This window comes from Lampetra fluviatilis, chromosome 73 (assembly GCF_964198595.1).
Source record: "Lampetra fluviatilis chromosome 73, kcLamFluv1.1, whole genome shotgun sequence".
NCBI lineage: Eukaryota > Metazoa > Chordata > Hyperoartia > Petromyzontiformes > Petromyzontidae > Lampetra > Lampetra fluviatilis.
Window position 1 is genome coordinate 910,835 of NC_136347.1, and position 26,076 is coordinate 936,910.

Sequence of the window (26,076 nt, forward strand, 5' to 3'; positions counted from 1 at the left end):
TCAAGATCGGCCTCTATGGAGGAGGCTCGTGAAGGACGCTACTGGGCAGTTGGAGGCAGTCGCCCTCCAACAACAACGAAGGGCAGAGGAGCGACGCTCACAACAACGAGCGGAGCGCCGGGTGGCTAAAGCACAGAAAGTTGGCACAGTAGGGGGCACAGGTGGTGCATCAGCCACTCATCTCGGTCAGTCGACCCGTGGCACCTGGGTTTTTCCGTGACCTCCTGCCAGCGGGCGTTCGACACCTCACGTGGCCTCAAGGTGCACATGGCCTGGCACAAGCTTCGTGGTGACGTCACCGCCACTTAGTGGCGAATGGCTGTTGTTGTCCCCCCCAACCACCCCCCCCCGTGACCCCCCCGTGACCCCCCCGTGACCCCCTCCCCCGTGACCCCCCCGTGACCCCCGTGACCCCCCCCCCCCCCCGTGTGCTGTGTGGAGCAGGAAGAAGTTCAAGACGCGCTCCGGGGAGACGGTGCGCTTGGCCGAGCTGCTGGACGAGGGACTCCGCAGGGCCGGGGAGAAACTCCAGGAGAAGGGCAGACACCAGGTGGAGACTCACACTCACGTAGACACTCACACACACTCACGTAGACCCGCACTCACGTAGACACCAGGTGGAGACTCTCACGTAGACACACACTCACGTAGACACACATATAGACACAACAACAACCGCCATTCGCCACTTTGTGGCGGTGACGTCACCACGACGCTTGTGCCAGGCCAAGTGCACCTTGAGGCCACGTGAGGTGTCGAACGCCCGCTGGCAGGAGGTCACGGGGCAGACCCAGGTGCCACGGGTCGACTGACCGAGATGACTGGCTGATGCACCACCTGTGCCCCCTACTGTGCCAACTTGCTGTGCTTTAGCCACCCGGCACTCCGCTCGTTGTTGTGAGCGTCGCTCCTCCGCCCTCCATTGTTGTTGGAGGGCGACTGCCTCCAACTGCCCAGTAGCCTCAAGGTGCACCTAGCCTGGCACTGCCCAGTAGCAGCGTCCTTCACGAGCCTCCTCCACAGAGGCCGATCTTGACACCGCTGGTACCAGTCATCGGTAAGTTCACTCAGCTCCACGTCTTCCTGTACCACATCACTCCATCTCTTCTCTAGCCCGTGCCGCGCCCGTTTAGCCCCCTCGATCTGGCCGAACAATAGCTGTTTAGGCATGCGGTGGCTGGGCATGCGGGCTACATGACCCAACCAATGCAGTCTTGCCTGCCGGAGGAGCTCACCGATGGGACTTTGCCCAGATCTTTCAAGGATCTCTGAGCTCCTCACACAATCCAGCCTGGTTAAACCCAGGATGGATCGTAGGCAGGCCAGCCTAAATGTTTCTAACCGGCGCAGATGCTCCATGAGGGGGGTCCACGTTTCGCAAGCGTAGAGAAGGGAGGGAATGACTGTGGCCGAGAAGACCTGAAGCTTCGTGCGGAGCGACAGACCAGGTAGCTTCCACACAGCATTACGCAACCGATGAAAAGATATTGCCGCTCGACTGATTCGGAGTGAGACCTCTGCTGTTAAACCGGAGCTGGTCATAAGCACACTGCCCAGGTATGGGAAACTCTCCACTCTCTCCACAACTGCCCCATCACCGATTGGGAGTTGTGGGAGTGGAGTGTCCGATGGTACAAAATACCCAGGCAGGTGCTTAGTTTTGGTGGGGCTGATGGTAAGGCCCCACCTCTTTGTGGCACGCTCCCGTCTCAGCAGCAGCGTCTCCAACTCCTTCTCTGAATGAGCAGCAATTACCAGATCATCGGCACACATAACGTGGTTGAACAATAGGGAGCCATTCCTTGACCGCACCCGGGCATCGATTAGCCTCCCATCTGTACCAAATGGAAATTCCTCCGGTACAGCTATTGAAGGCTTCACGAACTACGCGGTCAAAATAGATGTTAAATAATGTGGGAGCCAGAGGACTTCCCTGTCGCATCCCAAGGTGTACAGGGAAAGGCTCTGACTCCCGGCCACGTAGTTTTACCCGGGCCCACTCACCATCATGAAGGTCCTTAATGATCGTGAGCAGCGGGTCAGGGACTCCGAAAGCATGAATAACAACCCAGAGCCCAGGCCTACTGATGGTATCATAGGCCTTGATCAGGTCAATAAAGCAGAGATGTAGGTCTTGTTGGAATTCCCTACACCTCTGCTCCGCAAGCCTCTCCTCAGCATGCTTAGCAAGGCGATGTTGAATAATCCTTGCCAGGACTTTTCCCGGCACACTGAGGAGTGAGATGCCCCTGTAGTTGTTAGAGTCTGTGCGGTCCCCCTTCTTAAAGAGGGGGACCACCAGGGCATCCTTCCAATCCTGCGGAACCCGTCCAGTGGCCCAGACTGTTGTAATGATGTCATGTAGGGCAGTCTGTGGGAGATCATCTCTGCCCGGTGCCTTTCCTGGTCTCAGACTCTGGATAGCTTTCACTACTTCCTCAACAGATGGCACCTCAGCCAGCCACTCGCATGGGGTGACTTTCTCCTCCAATATTTGAGGCACCGCAGCCTCAGCAGGGTTACCCCCACTTTGTCCCACGTTGTTTTCCTGGCTGAGGGATTTCCCCTCCCCCAGGACCTCAGAAATGCTCAGCAAATCTGCAAACCTGTTCCTGGGGGTCGGAGATTGGATCATCGTTTTTCCCCCTAATGATGGTAATAGGTGTGGCGCTGCAGGTTACTTTTTTGATGGAGTTAAATAGTGATTTGTGATCGCAGGCCACTGAGGCAGACTCCATCGCCTCTGCACCCGTGACCACCACCCATCCTTGCAGCGCCTCACCGCTCTCCGAACCTCCATTCTCTGGCGTGGGATGCTGTAGCCGATGAGAGTGGGCCTGTCGCTTTTTCTCAGCCAGCTTGAACACATGCTCTATCTGTGTGTGTGCGGTGTTTGTGTGCGGTGTGTGTGTGCGGTGTGGTGCGGTGTGTGTGGTGTGATGTGTGTGTGGTGTGTGTGCGGTGTGTGTGCGGTGTGTGTGTGGTGTGTGTGCGGTGTGTGTGTGCGGTGTGTGTGGTGTGTGTGGTGTGTGTGTGGTGTGTGTGTGTGTCTGTGTGTGTCTGTGTGTGTGTGGTGTGTTTGTGTCTGTGTGTGTGTGTGTGTCTGTGTGTGTGTGTCTGGGTGTGTGTGTGTCTGTGTGTGTGTGTGTCTGTGTGTGTGTGTCTGTGTGTGTGTGTCTGTGTGTGTGTGTGTGTCTGTGTGTGTGTCTGTGTGTGTCTGTGTGTGTGTCTGTGTGTGTCTGTGTGTGTGTGTGCGTGGTGCGGTGTGTGTGTCTGTGTGTGTGTGTGTGTGTGTGGTGTGTGTGTCTGTGTGTGTGTGTGTCTGTGTGTGTGTGTGTGGTGTGTCTGTGTGTGTGTGGTGTGTGTGTGGTGTGTGCGGTGTCTGTGTGGTGTGTGTGTACGGTGTCTGAGTGGTGTCTGTGTGTGTGTGCCGTGCCGTGTGCCGTGTGGTGCGGTGCAGGTGCTGACGCCGGAGGAGCTTGAGGCGGCGCGTCGTGCGGTGGCGTTTGGCTGCATCAAGTACGCCGACCTGGCGCACAGCCGCACCAACGACTACGTCTTCTCCTTCGCCAAGATGCTGGACGACCGCGGCAACACCGCCGTGTACCTGCTCTACGCCTACACTCGCATACGGTGAACACGCACACACACGCACTGACACACACACACACACACAGACACACACAGACACACACACACAGACACACACACACAGACACACACACACAGACACACACACACACAGACACACACAGACACACACACACAGACACACACAGACACACACAGACACACACAGACACACACACGCACACACAGACAGACAGACAGACACACACACACAGACACACAGACACACACACAGACACACACACAGACACACACACAGACACACACAGACACACACACACAGACACACACACAGACACACACACAGACACACACACACACACAGACACACACAGACACACACACACACAGACACACACACACAGACACATACACACAGACACACACCTCCCATCTCCCCCCCCATCTCCCCATCTCCCCCCCCGACTGTATTCATGCCGCAGGAGCAAACCCCATGAGCAATAAAGCTCTTCACCCCCCCCCCCCCCCACAGCTCGATAGCGCGAGTGGCTCACGTGGATCCGGCTCAGCTGCGCTCCGAGGCTCGGCGCGTCGGCGGCGTGGCGCTGGGTCACGCCAGCGAGCGCCGGCTGGCCCGCGCCATCCTGCGCCTGCCCGAGGTCCTGGCCCGGACGGCGGACGACCTGCAGCTGCACACGCTGTGCGACTTCCTGTACGAGCTCGCCGGGACCTTCACCGACTTTTACGACGCCTGCTACTGCGTGGAGAAGGATCGCACCACCGGTACGGGGGGGTGGGTGTGGTGTGTGGTGTGGGGTGGGTGGGTGGTGTGGGTGGTGTGGGTGGGTGGTGTGGTGTGGGTGGTGTGGGTGGTGTGGGTGGGGAGGGTGGGGTGGGTGGGGTGGGTGGGTGGTGTGGGTGGGTGGTGTGGTGTGGGTGGTGTGGGGGTGGTGGGTGAGTGAGTGAGTGAGTGGGTGAGTGGGTGAGTGAGTGTGGGGTTTGTGGGTGGGTGGTGTGTGTGGTGTGGGTGGTGTGAGTGGTGTAGGTGGTGTGTGTGGTGTGGGTGGGTGGAGTGGGTGGGGTGGGTGGTGTGGTGTGGGTAGTGTGTGTGGGTGGTGTGGGTGGTGTGGGTGGGTGGTGGGTGGTGTGTGTGGTGTGAGTGGGTGTGTGGTGTGGGTGGGTGGGGTGGGTGGTATGGGTGGGTGGTGTGGGTGAGTGGGGAGGTGTGGGTGGTGTGGTGTGGGTGGTGTGGTGGTGTGGTGGGTGGTGTGGGTGGTGTGGTGTGGGTGGGGTGGTGTGGTGTGGGGTGGTGTGGGTGGGGTGGGTGGGGTGGGTGGGTGGGTGGGTGGGTGGGTGAGTGAGTGAGTGAGTGGGTGGGTGGGTGGGTGAGTGGGTGGGTGGGTGAGTGGGTGGGTGGGTGAGTGAGTGAGTGGGTGGGGTGGGTGGGTGGGTGGGTGGGTGAGGTGAGTGAGTGGGTGGGTGGGTGGGTGAGTGGGTGGGTGGGTGGGTGAGTGGGTGGGTGGGTGGGTGAGTGGGTGGGTGGGTGGGTGAGTGAGTGGGTGGGTGGGTGAGTGAGTGGGTGGGTGGGTGAGTGAGTGAGTGGGTGAGTGAGTGTGGGGTTTGTGGGTGGGTGGTGTGGGTGGTGTGGGTGGGTGGTGTGTGTGGGTGGTGTGTGTGGGTGGTGTGGGTGGTGTGGGTGGTGTGAGTGAGTGGGTGGGTGGGTGGGTGGGTGGGTGGGTGAGTGGGTGGGTGGGTGGGGTGGTGTGGTGGTGTTGTGGGTGGTGTGGGTGGTGTGGGTGGTGTGGGTGGTGTGGGTGGTGTGGGTGGTGCGAGTGGCTAGGTGGTGTGGGAGGGTGGTGTGTTGTGGGTGGGTGGTGTGGGTGGGTGGGTGGGTGATGTGCGTCGTGTGGTGTGGGTGAGTGGTGTGGGTGGTGTGGGTTGGTGGTGTGGGTGGTGTGGGTGGTGTGTGGGTGGTGTGGGTGAGTGGTGTGGGTGAGTGGTGTGGTGGGTGGTGTGGATGGTGGGTGGTGAGGGTGGTGTGGGTGGAGCAGTGGGTGAGTGCGTGGGTGAGTGTGGTTGAGCGAGTGACACGGGCTAGAGAAGTGGTGGGCTGATGTGGAAAAGAGTGCTTGTTAACCCGCTCACTCACCCACACTCACCCACTCACTCACTCACCCACCCACCCACCCACTCACCCACCCACCCATCCACCCACCCACCCACCCACTCACCCACCCACCCATCCACCCACCCACCCACCCATCCACCCATCCACCCACCCACCCATCCATCCACCCACCCACCCACCCACTCACCCACCCACCCACCCACCCACTCACCCACCCACCCACCCACTCACCCACCCACCCACCCACCCACCCACCCATCCACCCATCCACCCACCCACCCACCCACTCACCCACCCACCCATCCACCCACCCACCCACTCACCCACCCATCCACCCACCCACTCACTCACTCACTCACCCACCCACCCACCCACTCACTCACTCACCCACTCACTCACTCACTCACCCACCCATCCACCCACCCACCCACTCACTCACCCACTCACCCACCCACCCACTCACTCACTCAATCACCCACCCACCCACCCACTCACTCACTCACCCACCCACCCACTCACCCACCCACCCACCCACTCACTCACTCACCCATTCACCCACTCAACCACTCACCCACCCACTCACTCACCCACCCACTCACTCACCCACCCACTCACTCACTCAACTACTCACCCACCCACCCACTCACCCACCCACCCACTCACCCACCCACCAACCGACTCTCTCACCCCCCCCCTACCCTCCCCCCCCGCCGCCGCTCACCAGGTGAGGTGGTGAAGGTGAACATGAGCCGCCTGCTGCTGTGTGAGGCGACCGCCATGGTGATGGAGACTTGCTTCCACATCCTGGGCCTCACGCCCGTGCAGCGCATGTGACACCGTTACTACAACCCGACCACACCGCGACCAATCAGAGACCCCGTTACTACAACCCCGAACACCGCGACCAATCAGAGACCCCGTTACTACAACCCGAACACCCCGACCAATCAGAGACCCCGTTAATACAACCCCCACCACACTGCAACCAATCGGAGACAGCGTTACTACAACCCCGAACCCCGCGACCAATCAGAGACACCGTTACTACAACCCCGAACACCGCGACCAATCAGAGACACCGTTATTACAACCCCAAACACCGCGACCAATCAGAGACACCGTTACTACAACCCCGAACACCGCGACCAATCAGAGACACCGTTACTACAACCCCGAACCCCGCGACCAATCAGGATCCTTGTTGCTAAGCCCCGTATACTCGGCTCCCAATCACGGTCCCCGTCACAACTGCCCCAAACCTCCGACCAATCAGCGACTCCGTTACCGCACCCCGTAAAACTCGACGACCAATCGAGGTCTGCTTCGCTACGACCCCAAATGGCGTGGACCAATCAGGGTCAAGTATTGCAGTGGGGGGGGGCAGTGCTGTACTCGCCACTCGCTGTTACCCACAATGCACTTGATTCTGCTTCGCTCCCGAGCTGGGAGAAATAAACTCTCGGTTTGACTGCTGCCACGCAATTTACCCAGCATGCTCAGCGGTAGCTCTGTGGCGTCCACTTCTGCGGGTTCCATTCAAGCGTCACTTATATAAGTGGAGCTCAGAGGTAGCTCTGTGGAGTCCACTTCTGCGGGTCCCATTCAAGCGTCACTTCTAGAAGTGGGGCTCAGAGGTAGTTCTGTGGTGTCCACTTCTGCGGGTTCCATTCAAGCGCCACTCATAGAAGTGGGGCTCAGAGGTAGTTCTGTGGTGTCCACTTCTGCGGGTTCCATTCAAGCGTCACTTCTAGAAGTGGGGCTCAGAGGTAGCTCTGTCAGATCCGCTCCTGCGGATTCTGATGTCACGTGCAGCTGAGAGCACGTGACGTCACTGGCTCCGCCCCCTGGCCCTGCTGGGCTTGCGTTGTCGCGATTCCAGCAGCTGAGAGAGCTCGATTTGGCGTGGCAGCGATCCAAAAGTCGTCGTTTTCGTTGTTTTTTGTTGTTTTCTTTGAACCCATCTCCGTGACTTTGCCGAAAGACCCGAAGAATATGAATCTCTGCGGTCACGAACAAAGCTCTAAGTCGAGATTTGAAACAGCATTGCGAGGTCTTTGTGTGTCTCCTGCGGGAGGAGGGAAATCCCATGAGCTGTAAAGCTCTTTGATGTCCAGGAGGGGGTTCAGGGGGTTCAGCGACGAGGGATTATTCAGACACCACGGGGAGATGAATAAACACAGTTCTTTCAAGCTGCTGCTTGTTGCTGCTGTTGATGTTGTTGTGTTCATAGTTTGTTGTTCTTCGCCAGCACCTACACACTACACTATACACTACACTATACACTACACTATACACTACACTATACACTACACTATACACTATACTATACACTACACTATACACTACACTACTATACACTACACTATACACTACACTACTATACACTACACTATACACTACACCACTATACACTACACTACTATACACTACTCTACTATACACTACAATACACACTACACCACTATACACTACAATACACACTACACCACTATACACTACACTATACACTACTAGACACTACTATACACTACACTACTATACACTACACCACTATACACTAAACTATACACTACACCACTATACACTACACTATACACTACACTATACACTACACCATTATACACTACACCATTATACACTACACTATAGACTACACCATTATACACTACACTATACACTACACCACTATACACTACACTATACACTACACCACTATACACTACACTATACACTACACTATACACTACACCACTATACACTACACTACTATACACTACACCAGGCATGTCCAAAGTCCGGCCCGCGGGCCAATCACGGCCCGCGATCAGATTTCATACGGCCCGCAGCTTCGGTCTTATAATGTGTTATTTATGGCTCGCTCGTACGCCATAAGGTGAACTAGGAAAAAGTGGCTGGAAAATGATTTTCGTTCCCACACCTGGGCACTACTTTTTAAATGATTTTTTTCATAGACAAAACCATTATCGACTTTATGTTAAAAGTTCTCCGCAAAATACCCTGCAGTTTTTTGTCACAATCCATAAATGTATATAATTGTGAATTGGACAAAACGAAAATCTTATGCTGCTGCTTTTGTTTGTAACTTTATTTATATACATTTTAGCAACACAAAATATCTCTCAAACTGACACTTGAGACAGGTTTTGGTGCATTATATACTCAAGTGTGAATGTAGACCATGAAATATGGCACATTTGTAGAAAATATGCTTCAACTTCACGGATTGGTACTAAGCAAAATTAAACAAACATAAATTTAGCAAAACTGATGTTTTATACATCAAAATTTTCAGTAGGTACTGTGTAATCACAGAAAGATACAAATATAAGCACACTTTAGCCCAAGTTGGCTGAAATGACCCGAAATGCTACACTGTCCCCTTTTTTTGGAATGCTGCCAAAAAAATTACAATTCTACAACAGATTCTTTACAGCTCAAAATCACCTTAAATTATAACACAGCGCATATTTACTCATCGGTATCATCCCTATCACTATCAGAGCCATCATCCCATGTAGGTCTTTTGTTTCCTGTGAAACATTTGCACAATTTTGGCACCGACATAAATCAGTACAAGACAGTCTTGCAGACATACAGGAACATCTTCCAGTCTCACATTTGCTATGCTTGCAACTGCAGTGGACTGCCTGCAACACACTTTCAGGAGCAGGATTTCTAGTCATCCAGGTCACTGTTAACTCACCATCCTCGAGGTGCCATCCATTGCCAATGGGTGAAGGGGCACACATTATACCTTTCAGAGAATGTCTCATTATGGCTGCTTGGTAGTTTGCCCTTTTGCAGTGTTGGTACAGGGCGTCACTTGTTGGGGGCATGGATAGTTCTGGCAAAGCTGACGATGCCATACAGAATGGTTTGTATCTTGCATCGTTCACATTTTCGGCAGATGACTGTCCATACAGGTGGCACACATATGTGCAAAGTAGCTCAAAGGTAGACTGGTCTAGGATAAAACTGCTACCCAGATTTGTAAAAGCAGTCAGATATTCATCTTTCTCACAAGCAACAGAAAATGCCTTTTGCCTTTGCCATAAAAGGCACTTGTAGAGTCACAACCTGAGAAGGTATGGATCCCAATAAGTGCCAAACAGACACTTGTGCCAAGAGCTGACGACACCTTAGCTAAGTCAATGAGCCTTGTTTTGTTGCCAACCCCCGTGAAAAAATACAACCTACATGGTAAATCTGGCTGCAGACTTAAAGCAATCACTGCCACATCAGTATCAGGGCTCTTGATGACTGCAGTTTGATGTTCCTGTGCAGCATGTTGTGCATGTAAAAACGCCCTGGTGTCACATTCCTCATAATCACATGTCAGATCTTCAACAGCACTGAGAGTTTGTAAACCCTCCATTACAGTCACGCAGTGACACAGGTCTCCATGTGCTATGTACAAGCTTAAGTCCTTGCCCACAGTGGTAAGATCAGCCTTTCGCCACACAACATAGAGGAATTCTGCCAGTGCTTCTTTGTTTGTTCCATCTGATTGAAACTTTTTCCATTGTGTTGGTGTCTTCTGATCCCGTCCATAAATTTACACGTTCGTACGCAAAAAACCATGCCATCATCAAGCGCACTGTTGACAGGTGAAGCTGCCAATCCGATTCTCGTGTTGCTCTCACAAATAGAAGGAGTATATGTACCATGTCGATGTATGAACTCCAGAAGGCAAACGTTGGGTTTTCTGCACTTCTTCTTTTAACAAAGTCTTCATATTTCGAACACATTTTGTCAAATTTCTCATTTGCATACAAAACATCCATTGTTCTGTCCGGGAATGCACATTTGATCTCATTGATGACATCCAGACACTCATATCTCTCCTCTGGTGGCAGAGAATCTAAGAAGGTGAGAAGTCTCATGCGTTGCAGACTCTCGTACAGAAGTTTGTGTGCCCTCATGCTGCGGTTGTAATGATGACCACTGATCACTCCATTGATGGATCCTGGGGCAACAACTTCGGACTCAATGAGTGTGTCTTGCAGTCTTGCATCTCCAAACCTTTTTCCTGGAATGCTCAGGTAGGACATGCATGTGTGAAATTTACCTAGTCTAATCACTTAGGGGTCTGCCTCTGACCCTTATATGCAAGATACACAATGTCGTGACAGATAGATATCACTTTTAGGTTCAAATCATCTGGAATATCAACATAATGGGCCAGTGTTGGTTCCCTCAGTTGCATCAATAATCCAGGAAATCAGATTGTACAGTTCAATTGGAACGACAGATTTATCCTCGCTCACATTTAGGTCATCTGATGTGGGTGGCCACGGGCATTTCATACCGGGAGGGTCACACAGAAGCATCTTTAATATGAATGCCACACTGTAAAGTGTCCTCGTGTCCTCTGCAGTATTGATGGAGGCCATTGAACTTGGTCTTTGTGGACCAGCTTTTGCACTAGCCCTGTTTTCACAGTCACTTTCGCTAGTTACCTCAGTTGACTCTGTTGTTTCTGTACCTGATGGATGAGGTAGCCTGTCTATCAGCTTATCTGCAGACAATGTCTCAACGAAAACCATCTCACTTATGTTGCACTTCTTGGGGGAGTGAAACACCAGCTGGGGAAAATCACGGGCCAACCTCCTCTTCAATTTATCCTGCCTGAATCAAAAAGATAGAGTGAAAGATGATCACAATGGTATAAATAAAGATATATTCACACTGAAATTGTTTTTAGGTTAAAATACACTGTTAACAGATTCTACACGTTATAAAATATGATTATGATTTTTATGAATTCCATTTTTGTTAGAAAAAGAATGTTGCAGACACGTTCTTTCCAAAGATTCCAAAGAAATTTGTGGAATTCAAATTACCTGTAGTTTGAAGCATCAAGATCTTCATGTTTTTTCACCAGATTTAAAAAGATCCTTCTTAGCTGAGTCATTGTCAACACCTCTTGGTTTACAATTATTCTATGGCGGATGATCCTCTCACAGAAGATCTTGTAGCTGGCATCGAAGGTTGGCTCATTTCTGAAAAGAAAACCCATTAAAAACAGAAAAGATGTATTACTTTATGTGCCATAACTATTGCACAATGGCTTAAAATTTAAATGTAGTATAAATAGCAAATCGAAACCTGACAAAGTGATTTGAGATTATTTTTTATTCTTCAGCAAGAAAATTATTTCTAGTTTCTTCTACCTTAACAAATCACTAAACATGTTTTCATTTTGAATTACTGGTGCAATAGTTGTGCAGTCAAGACTGTGTTTACAGACAAATCGACAATATAGATGGTCAATGCTTTACTTTTGAAATGTGAAAATGTGAGGGAATTATTAATTATTATTTAATAATATAAAATATTGCTAACTCACTGTTCTTCTGAGGTCACAGTAACTGATGCACTAGACTTTGTCAAAAACCTGGTGTACTGTCTACAACAGGACTTGTGGTATCGCACCTCCAGAGACACACAGTCATTGTCTCGAATATGCAGAAGAATGCTAGTGTCTCCCTTCATCTCAGCAGCTTTCAGCAACTTGCCTGTAAATAAATAAATAAAAACGAATTCAACTAATAAAAAACTGTGTTTAGAGTTAAACAATATCGAGTGTTCTGGTAGCTTTATGCAAAACAATGCAAATCTGTCTCTGACTGTAAAATAAACATTACATAAATTATGTAATTGTAATTGAAAGTTAGCCATGGTGCCCAGCATAAGGGAATAAAAGTTCAAACGTGTGTGTGTTTGTGTGTGTGTTTTGTTTTTACTTACCTGCTGACGTTTCTTCTTGTGAAAGATGGTCCTTCTGGCGTTTGCCTCCCACAGTAATGTACTTGTCCGTTTTCTTACAAATTATGCACAAGGCAGGAAGCACAGGACCAGCACAAGCTACTGGCAGGCCGGTCCTGGATCTAAGTTTTTTTTCGGGACAATCAACTGTAGCGATACTAACGTTACTACCCGATGGCACAGACTGGCCTTGATCTTGAGCTTCAGGACGCTGTGTGGCCCGTTTCTCGGCCGCATCCAAGCGCTTTTTGTCAATGAAACGCCTGTAGCAAGTGGAGTGAAACCCAGCGTCTTCGGGAACATTGTCAAACTCGATTTCTAGACAATGTATGTTTCTGCTATTCTCTGATTCTCACCTTGCAAAAAAAGCCACCGTTTGACGCAGTTTCTGAATGTATCCAACCGTGTGCGTGTAAAATCCTTTGTTTCTTCTTTCTTTATGGACGTGAGATGCATGTAGCATTGTTTAAAATACTTTTTACGGACTTTTGAAGGAGGTCTGGCCGTAATTTCCTCTTCTTCACTACTCCATATTGACAACAAGGGCGCAGACATCTTGGACTAATGTTTACCTGTCGTCCCAAAAAAGCGGCCACCTTATTAGTCTAGCGGGAAGCACGTGATGATTGTTCCGCGAAGCCTCATCACTGATGATCAAAATATTATTACGCGAGGAAAGAAATATTGCCGACTTTAAACAGTAATAAAAAATAAACTGCAGGATTAGATATGAAGAACTTTTATTTTCACGCCCAAAAACAATAGATCTTTTTATTAGAATGAAAATAATTTAGTGCCCCATATATGGGAACGGGATTAAATGTAAAACGTCACTCATCTGTTTTACCTGTTGTTCATTTTCCAGAAACGCTTCCTTTGCAGTATCAAATCCTTGGAATAGCTCTTGTTCACTTCTGTATGGTTGTATTGAAGCAGAAGGCTATAATAGTAGTTTGCATTATCTGTTGCAAGCACAAAGTATGGCACTCTAACAACTGCTGGGACATTTCTTTTGAGCATTTTTGTTCTATCAGTGAGCGTGATCATGTGTCTTTCTCGCCGTGCAACAGCCGATGTTGCATCCCTCAGCAATCGCTCGCTCGTCACTCTCGCTCCTGGGCAGTCTCCACGTAAGGGGATATATCCCTTCCTCACTGCCTTCATTCCAACATTCATTCATCAGTCATGATCATTCCACTGCTGGATGAAAGCCTCCCCAAACCGGTTCCCCCTCTCATGTTATTAATCCACCTAACATCTGCATACGAACTGAATTCATCGCTCAATCTCCTCAGTTGACGCCCTTTTCACAAACTCGCACTGACTAGCGGGGTGGAGTATGGTTAACCCCCAAGATGTATGCACCTAGATCAGGGGTGTCCAAACTTTTTGCAAAGAGGGCCACATTTGATAAAGTGAAGATGCCCGGGGGCCAATAGTTCCTTTTGACATTGTTTTAACCACAAAAGTTACGTGAAAATACACACTGTTATAAAACAATTTCATTGTCACAATTAACTTTATTTTTCAAATGACAATGTAACCAAATATAAGCCACTCAGGCAGACGTGAACAACTCTAAAAACGCAATTCTGCCTTTCATTCAGTCAGATAACATTGAACAGACTGTATAGAATACCTTACATTTCCATGAGTTCCATGATGTATTTATTCTGACAGAGCTGGCGAGCCATAAAAAACACGTTATAAGACCGAAGCTGCGGGCCGTATGAAATCTGACCGCGGGCCGTTATTGGCCCGCGGGCCGGACTTTCGACATGCCTGACCTCATTCATTCATTCACGTATCCAATTAGCCAGCTTCACTTGGCAAGGGTTACCAGCATGAACTAAAAATCATCATGGGGCTGTCGAAGTTGTGTGGTTCACATCAGAGATGCGTAAAAATGTGTACAGTGCTAATCATGAAACCTATAATACGCAAGCAGCCGTCTTCAGGTGGAGAACAGGTCTGTCGAGAAGGCAGACCTGTTCTCCACCTGAAGACGGCTGCTTGCGTTGTGGCCGAAACGTCGTGAGAATTATTTTATTATGTTTTATTATTTTATTATTTTCCTTCTACGCTACTTTACCGAAAGAACCAAGAAGAGACTTATTTTATTATGTTTTATTTTTATTATTTTCCTTCTACGCGACTTTACCGAAAGAACCAAGAAGATAAATCCCTGCAGTCACGAAAGCTTTAAATCGAACTATAATACGCGTATAGTGCACGTGTAGTAATAAAAAAAAATTGGCGGGAAAAATGCGGCACACACAGCAGCCATGCCACATGGCCCCCCACCCCACCCAGAGACATGTTAATGTACCTCGGCGGAATCAACCAATCAGCGGGCTGAACGTGCCGTCATGTGAATATTAATGAGGTCGCTCGGACCAATTGGACGCAAGGGGGCGTGGTGCTACACCTTTCCGCCGAGCCGTATAAAAGCGATGAGCACATCCAGGTGAGAGAGACGCCCAGTCGCGTTATTGGTGTCCTGCTCTTCCCCCCCATCATCATCATCACAGCTGAGAGGAGGTGAGGTTGTCTCTCTCGCCCTGCTCACGGAGACTGCGTCACTGGGTACCGAACGCAATTCTCGGGGTTCCATTTGGTTCATCGACTCCTCGTGTCTTTACCTTTGTATGTGACGTTGTCTCTGTGTGTCTGTCACTCTGTCAATGTGTGTCTATCACTGTGTGTCTATGTGTGTCTGTGTGTCTATCACTGTGTCTATGTGTGACTGTGTGAGTGGGATGCGTCTTGCCACAAGTTCCCTGCCGCTTGTAACGAGAGTACATCTGGGTGCAACTCCTGCTCTGGGGAGCAGTGAAATGTGCCGGTGACGGAAAGTCCACGGCACGCACTCACACACACAGCACTCGCACACACAGCACACACACAGCACTCACACACACCACACAGCACTCACACACACCACACAGCACTCACACACACCACACAGCACTCGCACACACCACACAGCACTCACACACAACACACAGCACTCACACACACAGCACTCTCTCTCTCACACACACACAACACTCACACACATCGCCACTAGTGAGACGAAGGTGTCTGGGCGTGGTGCTGGCCACCCACCCCCTCGTGTGCCGTGCCGGCCTTCATAGGTGCTCGCGAACAGCACTTGCCCCTACAGTCTGTTACAGGCTACACGGGGATCTTTGTCTCGGGGGTGGGGGGGTGTAGAGAGAGAGAGAGAATATACTCTTAGTTCTTTCCGTAAAGTCACGTAGGTAAAAAAATGAAATAAAAATTAATAAAAGAAAACAATAAAATCACTGTTTCATTTTATTAATTTAAATTTCATTTTTTTACATACGTGACTTTACCGAAAGAACTAAGAGTATGAATCCTTGCAGTCACGAAAGCTTCAAATCTAGAGAGAGAGAGGGCTGTGTGACTGAGTGGAGAGTGTGAGAGTGATTTAAAATATATGGCTGTAAGGAGGTTCTATCATATGCTATCACGGGAGATCTTGTGCTGTGGTTCTTCATGTGCGGCAAGTGTTTACATTTTACGTTTAATTGCTTTATTTTAAAACAAGAAAGAAGTAAATTTCGATTTAAAACTTTCGTGACTGCAGGGATTCATCTTCTTGGTTCTTTCGGTAAAGTCACGTAGAAGGGAAATAATAAAATAATAAAAATATAACATAATTCAGACGCTGTCTTTTCGACAGACCTGTTCTCCACCTGAGGACGGCTGCTTGCGTTGTGGCCGAAACGTCGTGAGAATTATTTTATTATGTTTTATTTATATTATTTTATTATTTCCCTTCTACGTGACTTTACCGAAAGAACCAAGAAGAAGAAGAAAGAAGCAATTTGTATTTCTCGCGTGAAAAAAAGTCGTTCGAGAGTGGAGCATTTTGGGGGCAGAAACGAACTCGACTTTTAACTTGGCAGTGAGTCAACGGGGAACTCGAGGGTCCTGTGCCTGAGCGCGGTGGCTTCTTGACCGAGCGATTTGTGCCGGATCGTGTCTGGCCCCCGTCTAAGCGAGACGACGCCGCCCTGCGAGACCACGTGACCCCGCCCCGCGTGACCACGTGACCCCGCCCCGCGAGACCACGTGACCCCGCCCCGCGAGACCACGTGACCCCGCCCCGCGAGACCACGTGACCCCGCCCCGCGTGACCACGTGACCCCGCCCCGCGAGACCACGTGACCCCGCCCCGCGAGACCACGTGACCCCGCCCCGCGTGACCACGTGACCCCGCCCCGCGAGACCACGTGACCCCGCCCCGCGAGACCACGTGACCCCGCCCCGCGAGACCACGTGACCCCGCCCCGCGAGACCACGTGACCGCTGACTCATCGGCGCTTCAAACAAAAGGGGGGTCCCGTCTCCTCCGCCGAACGGAGGTGAATGGCACGGCTGCGCGAGCCCTTTGTGAATCGTTCTTTTTTTGTCACCAGGAGGACATGGAGGGCAAGTTCGCCTGCATAGTCGCCGTGCTGTTCATTGCCATCACACGTAAGTTGACGCACGATTCGTTCACACCCTACAGTCCTCTTTTTGTATGCGGTGCAATTGTGAACGACAGCCATACTTCACCAAATCGGCATAATCATTGGTTTACTCATGCAGCTCAAAGACTCAGTCCGTACAAGGCGTGTGGTGAAGTTAGGAGATGTACCACGTGCTCGCCATTTGAAGGCCCGGAGACCCAAGTCGGTGATTTCGCTGACAATGCTTTCATCAGGGAGGCAGTTCCATATCGGGACAGCAGTGAAGAAGATTAAAGGCGCCACTGTCCAGGGAGCTTCTATCCAGGGAGAAATGGTCTGGCAACTTGGGGGGCAAGGGCGTAGCTTGGCAGGGGTTGTGCATAATCGGGTGGCACGGCGTCTTTCATATGGGGGTGGAAGCATGGCCTGCAGGTCTGGTGGGTGGGCAGTGGTTTGGGGTGCATTTTGTAGCAGGGACTGTGACGGCGGCCTCTAATTGACAGCCCTGAGGACATTTATTGTGTCTCTACGATGAAGTCAAACCGAACCCGGGGACCCTCACCCTGACTTTGTCTCCCTCAATGTGCCGGTGATCTGCACGCGTAGAAGTGGGGATGGACGGTCAAAGTTTTACCAAAATCCATCTCGTACGGTGACATGGGTGGAAAAATGACCGGAGGTTTGTCCGGGGGGAACGATGGCTCTATAAGATCGTCGAAGATTTTCTGGAGCTGGTACTTCACGATCCTAGAAGCGGGAAAGACTGGAAGATGGTCTGTAACTCAGAATCGCTCACAGACGCAGAGAGATTATATTCAGAGACAGATGTGGTTGTAAGTTAGCGAAACTATTTAAATGTTTTATACCAAATAATTTTTTTTTATTTTACCAGGTAAGGCTCCACTGAGCTATGTTGCTCTCAGAAGTTAACTGGCTATCACAAATGATAGCTCAACAAAGTGGTTTATTATCACGTGGAAATTTAAAGCAGTCAGATACTCTCAACGCGTTTTCATTGTGAATGTGGAGGGAAAAACCGGAAGTCCTGGAGAAAAAATCACGAGGAGAGAGCACACGCATATGTAATGTAGTAACTCGGCGGGAGACGACTTCACGGGTAGCACACTCTTTATTTCACCAACTTCGGTTCACAGGCGACTAACACCCACTGTAGTGTCTCGGGTGACTAACACCCACTTGGTTACTCGGGTGACTAACACCCACTTGGTTACCCGGGTGACTAACACCCACTTAGCTACTCGGGTGACTAACACCCACTTGGTTACTCGGGTGACTAACACCCACTTAGCTACTCGGGTGACTAACACCCACTGAGCTACTCGGGTGACCAACACCCACTTAGCTACTCTGGCGACTAACGCCCACTGAGCTACTCTGGCGACTAACGCCCACTGAGCTACTCGGGTGACAAACACCCACTGAGCTACTCGGGTGACCAACACCCACTTAGCTACTCTGGCGACTAACGCCCACTGAGCTACTCGGGTGACAAACACCCACTGAGCTACTCGGGACACACCCTGCCAGGGTGTCCGTCTCGACTGTGGGTCCCCCAGTCCCGACCCACGTGGGCGTCGAACCACGGGTCCCACAGTCTCGCCTCCGAGCCACACAGAGCCCCGGTCCCTACAAGGACAGCGGGACTAGGGGTCTCGGGGCACTATGTCTTCAACTCCGTCTTCGATCTTCAACTGGTTAACCACCCCGAGTGCTCTCGCGCGTCCCCCTTTATACCCCACCTGCGGACGTCGCTGAGAGCACCCATCCTATTTGACCAATCACTGGGCGCTGGCTACGATCCTGTTTTCCCACATCTCAGCGTGCCTCACCACCCACGCCGCGCCGCCCCGTCATCCGTCACTCCCGGCGCGCGCGTCCATACCACGCCCACAACGCGTGCCCAACCCCGCACCCGTGCCGCCCCGTGATCCATCACTGTCACAGTCGGCGCGCGTCAACACCACCACTACACATACTCCAAATATACAGGTGTCAAGGTTAGGATCGAACCCACGACCTCCTTTATACCAGGCGAGGTAGTAAACATCTCCTAGTCACTGTGAGTGGGCTGCCAGGACTCATCCACCAGTCGATGTCACCGAGGCATCAAGTCAAGTGCTTAAGCAAACCTTCATTCACTTTTCACACTTAACCTTTACCTTGACCGCTCATGCAAATTCTAACCTAAACAAAGATAAAGATCCCCTGTGTAGCCTTTAACAGTCGGGGTTAGGGCAAGTGCTGTTAGCAAGGTGCAGCGCGTAATGAAGGCCGGAACGGCACACGATGGGATTGGTGGCCAGCACCACGCCCGGCCGCCTTTGTCCCTCCAATGGAAATGTTTACACACAGCAGCAGATATTTATTTGGGGCTGAGCCTACCTACATGAGGCCCAAGACCGGTTCAGATAATTGACACTGGTGTTGGCCGTGAGGGGGAATCGAACTTGGGTCGCTGGGTTCGTAGCGCAGCGTGCTAACCGCTACACCACCGCTCCCCATCAAAACACTGCCCTTAGCACAAGCACTATCGCTGACACTAATTCGGACCTCAATCCTGGCACCAACCCAGAGTTCAACCATTACCCTGACCAGAGTGGGTATATGCTAAACATCCGACCTCTGCAATCAATGTGACCAGTCTCTCTCCATGTCCGTAACAAGTGTGACTTGTCTCTCTTTGCGTAGATGTGTCTGCTTCGAATGTCTCGATCGCTGTGCCGGGGGGTCTGGTCGGGACAGTGCTTTTGAGATGCTCCTCTCCACTGCTGAACATCACGGGTCGTATCAGCCTCAAAGTCACCAAATCCTCAAGCAACGGATCGCGTCTGGTAACTTCTGCAGGCAATAATCAAAGTGCACTTTTTGCTAATATATTTGCCCAGGACGTGTTTGTCAAATATTAGAGAAGTCTTGGCTTTGGTTGTGTTTGGCCACGTGATTTGAAAGGTGAGCTCGTGCTGTTCCCCTTCATGCATCTCTTGTGTGTGACCTGCATCATGAATTTCTCCAATGCACGTGAAGCTGTGTTGAGTAGCTGGGTGGGGTGGTGGTGCTGGGTGCGAGTGGGGGTCTCGTTGAGCCCCCCTCTCTGTCTAGGTTCTTGACACCGCCGTCCGTGTCTCTGTAGATCCACAGCCGCACGACGGTGCAAGTGGCACGACTGTCGCTGCGGCAGCGGAGACCTCGCCCACAGCAAGTCCCCACTTCTTGGGCACGAAGGGGATTGTGGCGGTAGTGGTGGCAGTGTTGGCAGTGGTGGGGGTCGTGGTAGCAGGGGCTGCCGTCATCATCCAGAAATGCTGTCGGTCGTCTGGGACCTCCCCCGGCTCACACAGGTATGTACAGCGTGTGTGTTGAACTTCTTTCGCACCCTACGTAGCTAACCGGATGTTCAGGGGAAGGACAACAAACTAAACACACAAAGCAGTTCTAAACAAATTAGTTTTTTTTTTACCTCGAGCCCAGGCACCAGGATCCCCCAGCCCAGCTCCTAAATAATGAACGTGAACGCAGGAAGCTGGCCTGGGTTCTCAGAGGTGCTGAGTTGGCACCAATGAGCCTCTGGGCCAATTCCTCATGAACTGTGTCCAGTTGTTGCTGTGTGCAGGCACCGTGCGGTTTGTAAACTCGTGTTTGTTCTTGTTTCTCAGTGGCGATGGGCAAGCAGACGTGCGCGGTGATGAGGAGGAGAATGGGATTCCACTGATGACGGTGATAACGACTGGACCCACAGAGGCAAATGGAGATGTGGGGACAGTCGCCGCTTGAAGTGATCACCGGCTCCCCCATGACCACCCTGGCCGGCACCCATGACCGCTCATACCCACAATGCCATGCAGGAGTGCAGTGCGGAGTGCCTTGTTTCACGGGTTGTTTTCCCAGATCTTCATGGCTTTGTCATCTTTTCCTGCGTAACGTTAACTCTCCAAACTCCTCCTCTCTGGCAGCTCCAAATCCCTGAATGCTAAATTCCACACGATCCAGAATACCGCTGCTGCCTCACCTCACGATTTGTGTAAGTGAAATCTCATCATCCCAATCTTCAGATTCTGCCACTGGCTCCCAATCACGTCCCCAATCGACTGCGAGATCGCACTCTCACCGCCTACACGATCCTCCATAGACTCTACGCTTCCTCTCCCCTCTCACCTCTATGTACTCCCCACCACGTGTTCTCCACTCCAGAAAACCGTCAGTCAACCTCTCAATGTCTGGTCGCTTATTAACGCCCACTTCATAGCCCAGTGGGTTCTGGGGAGTCTCACAAATCTGTGATTCGTGAACCCTCAACTCCATAGTGCCCTGCCTCTCTCACCGCAGACTCCCCCTGCTCACGTCCAGACTCCAGACGTTGCCGACTTCCTCTCTGTCTGTGTCTCTCCTCGCCTGGGCTGCACCACCGCTGTCTTCCATCTCCCGTGAGCTCCATGCAGATTCCCTACAGCCCCTTCCTGCTCTACTGAATGTGTCAGCATTGTGTGTCTGTGTGTGAACCTGAGTGGGTGTGTGAGCTGCGTGCGTTTGCTTGTGTATGAGTGTGAGCCAGAGGGGGTGGTATTGGAGTGTGGTTGTGGTGTTAAGGGCCAGAATCCGTGTGAATTGCCCACAGAATGCACGAGTCTGACGACTCAAGAGGTTCTCACACTGGGACTGTTTGGCACATTCTTTATTGACTGTGTCTTACGAGCACGATGTGCTGCAATTCCAGAAGTGCCTTGAGTTTGCATATTTACTACTGTCTCTGTTTACCTTTGGGAGGTATGGGTCAAGAGGAGTGGTTGAACCTATGGGCTATGGGCTATGAGCCATAGCCCATGGCAATCCACAAGGCCGTGGGAATTGCTCTGTAGAACGAGTTAAGGACCCCACGATGTTACTCACAAAGCCATCTTTCTTACTGCAAGTTCTTCGTCACGTTTGTTTAGAGGGCTGGCAGTGAACGTGGGCCCGGAAAGGTTGGGAACCACTGGTCTTAGAAGATGCATATTTTCATTGAGAGTAAGACATTGGTTTAGAAGCCTCATGCATTAAATAATTAGTGTTGGGGAAAATGTTGCCTTTTAAGGTGCAGATTTTTACGTATTTACGGTTGTAAATATTGTTTTATGAAATCTGTATATTGCAAGCATTGGCTGTTTTTAAAGCAAAACACCTATAGTATTCATTTTTGCTATGAGAAAACATTGGTGTAAAACCACTCGTATTTTCTATTTTTATAGACATGAACCGTACGTCAAAATCGTAATTAATCAATTAATTTTTGGCGACTCATTTCCACCGCGCACACAAACGCTGCGACCCGCCTAGCGCGGATCATTCTGTTATCATGTCGTGTCCAAGCGCAGCAGCAGCGAGGACGAATGCGCAGAAGAGCTGAACAAGCCAATGCACTCCATGCTCGGGTATGGGCAGGATCATGAGTCGTATCCAAAGCTGCTCAAACTGCCTACACGACTTAAGTGCTTTATGTGTCACAACGGTTTGCATAATACAATGAAACTGCTCTCTTATCTTCATTATTATTTGTGACTTACCAATGTCTGCAGCCAGGATCAATCGATGACAATCCTATTACCTGCAGATATTTAACAGATGAGATGCGCTGCACCGTTAATTCCTCCAGTTTCATAATAATTCTCTTGTCCGTATGCATCTGTGTTTCTTTGCGGTTCAGCCATAGTCCCCACATACCGCTCGTAGCAATGCGGATAAGAGGAGGGGCAACCCACTACTCTATAGAGTAACATCGGTATAAACGCTTGTTTACAATATGAACAGCGCATTGAAAACGCGTACTATTGTATGTACTGTTTACAAAGTGTTTACAAATCCACACTGAGAAACACGATGATTGACAGAGGGGTATAAATTAGTGTTTCGATAGTGTATCTAAATAGAGGTACTGCAGGTGAGTCGTTTTCAGGTGACAAAGAGCTAAGTTTTTATTATTTATATAATAATATTTACATAATTTAATATTTACATTATAATTTATGCAAGAGCCGGGGGCTTATGGGACCCCGGGGTCCCGCCATGAGGTTCAAATGCTGGTCGCCAAAAACTCAAAAGGCAATAAAAAAAATGTTGCAGCCATAGCGAGTCTTGTCTATTAATCATCTTATCACAACACGTCTGTAGCTGGGAAGCTCCACTGCAGGCAAGTGAACGTTCATCTCAAGGGCAGGGCCCTGGCTCAAGCTCCCTCACCCCACTCCACCCCTCTCCATCCCTCTCCATCAGGCAATTCGCCACAAGTGGTTGTAATCGGAAGTGAAGCGTCGTACTCGAATTGTAAATGTGCTGAAGTAGGCGCTGATTGGCACGTTTCTTGTTCACGTGACAAACCTTACTTATTGGCCGTGTGGTGGTGGGTTCACGACACGTTTAAGTTCACGCGATCCAACCCTAACCGCCTGCGTGATGAATCACTTAAACTCATCACGCAACTGCACTGCCCCCTGGCCGTCACATCACGCCACTGTACAAATCCACATCGACCAAAACCCAGCAGATTCGTCTCCTTCACGTTCATCTGTCCCCCTCCACATCAAAAATACAAAAATAAAATGCAGCCACAAAAATCTTCCTGTGAGTGCACAATTTCAGCAGCCCCATTGGTGGTTCAACTGCAGGTAAAAACATTCTGGACCGGTTTCGACATTCAGTGTCTCATCAGCAGTCAGGATCGCTGGAGAATGTAAAACACGGCGCTCGATGTGACAAAGAGAAGCGATGAAGGTGCAGCCCTGCAACGGCTCGCTCACGCCACTGCAGGCGGAAGGGCCTCTACTAGAGGGCGCTCTGCACAGCCCCTCAAGCAAGAGGCAGAGGGCTTGGCGATCCGTGGTGGCTAGGAGATGTTTACTACCTCGCCTGGTATACAGGAGGTCGTGGGTTCGATCCGGATCCTGACAGCTGCTGTACATTTGGAGTATGTGGTGTTTTCCTCGTGATTTAGAATCAACATCGCGCCTTCAGAGTGTTTGGCTGCAATAAATGTCCTCATGGTGATAAGCCATTAAGTTGAGCTGTCATTTGTGATGGCCTGCAGGTCGCTTCTGCAAGAGAGTGACGTAGCTCAGTGGGGCCTTACCTGGTAACAATAAAAACTGTTTAGTTTGTAGGCTTTAACTATCAATATTATTTTAGTTGCACCGTGTATTGGGTTTAGAGAAGACAGTCTCACAGTGACAGTATCAATGAAAACATGTAAAGGTTACAAAACTCACAGTTAAGTAAAATAAATAAAAATAGTTTAAAGTTTGTGAACCACAACACGACCACCGCAGTAACGGCGCTTCGCCAGTGCACTGCTGGATGAAGGCCTCGCCAAGCCGCTGTGGGTCGTGATGATTGTTGGACCAAACTTCACCACGGGTGGTTGTGGTGGCTATGCACGTGACCTGTGACCCAGCGCTGTGGAGGCAGCAGCAGCAGGGAGGGTTGGTGGATCACCGCACGAATGTTGCAGAACTCCCCTCTCGTGGCCGTGCAGGAGGCGTCGTACCCCGGGACTCGCCACGAGAGGGCGGCTCAGCAAAGTGAGGTCATCATAGAGGCGCAACTCTTTATCACTGAGGGCATCACGCGTGCACAGTAGCCATACTTTGTGAGCTCTATCTCTGGGGCATTTTTTGCCAGTTTTGAAAATGATTAAAAAACAATTATAAAGATTTTACCCTTTCTGACAATAAAAAATTGGGTTAAAATGTTCAAACACCAAATAGATGATACCTTTGGCAAGGCATCAAGTCTGCATGAACCACAACATACTCGTGGCAGAACATGCAAACTAGGCGGTATTTATTTTTGCCTTTCTCCGAGTGTGGCCAACGTGATCCTTGCAAGGAAGTTTTGAGTCTACGACGACCCTAAGGTAATTCGTTTTACCTGCCTGCTCAATTCGTTCATTATCTAAGACTGCATCGCTGAGGAAGACTTGCCGGTTGTTTTTTCCCTGGAAACACGTCACCTTTGATGTATTGGCATTGAGGACCAGCTTAAGTGAGATGAGTTGGTGCTGAAATTTAAATCACTCTGTAATTCCTGTATACGTCTTTGGAGTAATTGCCAGCAGCCTTCAATATGGTGTCATCAGCAAAGATGTTAATCTCAGAGTGGCCAAGCTGGGTGCCCAAGTCATTGACATACAGGGAGAACAAGATAGGTCCAAAAACGGAACCTTGAGGTACAACGCTTAGTAATTAAAATTGTGTTAGACACCAGAATATCAATGGATGCTACCAGATTACGTCAAGAGAGGTAGCTTATAAACCAGTCAACTGTGTACTCGGAGAATCGTAGGCTTCGAAGTCTATTTAATAAAATGCTATGGTCGACTGTATCAGATGCTTTGGATAGATCTAGGAATAGGCAGGCGCAGTATTTATTTATTTCTAGATTATTGAAAACAAGATTTATGGTGTCCATTACAGTGGAGGTTGTGCTGCATTGTTTACGGAAGCTTGATTGTTTTGGATGTAACAGCTCACCTGATTGTTTTGGATGTAACAATTTTCCTTTTTAAGAAAGTTACTTATTTAGGAGTTTAATTATTTTTGAAATAATGTTATCAATGGAGATGAGATTGATATTGGCCGTGATAATCAGGGTCATCTGAAGACCCCCGTTGTGCATGGGGGTGAACAAAAACAACAGAGTCGTCTTTAATGGACAAATTTAATATGGGTTAGGGGCCTGAAAATCACGTCACCCAATGCAATTAAAGTGAAGGCAGACAAGCCGTCAGCTCCAGTGGAGGACTTGTTTGGAAGAGACAACTTCTTCGGGACATCAAGCTCTGTCATGGGCTTGAAGTTGAAAATTATTATTAAACCATTTACAATATCCTGGCTATTAGTGAGATACTCTTTGGTTCTTTCGGTAAAGTCACGTATGTAGAAAATAAATAATAAACCACGACGTTTCGATCGCAACACAAGCAATCGTCATCAGGTGGAAAGATACAGCAGTAGAACTGCTGAACAAGAAAGGGCTGCTGCAACACGAGGCTATATACAGGTTTGAGGTGGGTGTCACCCAAGGGTAAGTAGGCGGGGTCAG

At 50.0% G+C, this 26,076-nt stretch overlaps 1 protein-coding gene across 1 annotated transcript in view; it reads left to right on the plus strand.

The window, feature by feature from the left end:
- RARS1 (arginyl-tRNA synthetase 1) overlaps window positions 1–7,205 on the plus strand; it is a 33,644-nt gene extending 26,439 nt beyond the window's left edge. The window contains exons 12-15 of the mRNA XM_078883859.1: window positions 445–550; window positions 3,461–3,633; window positions 4,124–4,374; window positions 6,444–7,205. Coding sequence (XP_078739985.1) covers window positions 445–550; window positions 3,461–3,633; window positions 4,124–4,374; window positions 6,444–6,553 — 640 coding nt within the window. The 3' untranslated portion in view covers window positions 6,554–7,205. The remainder of the gene's footprint in view (window positions 1–444; window positions 551–3,460; window positions 3,634–4,123; window positions 4,375–6,443) is intronic.
- The last annotated feature ends 18,871 nt before the right edge of the window (window positions 7,206–26,076 follow it).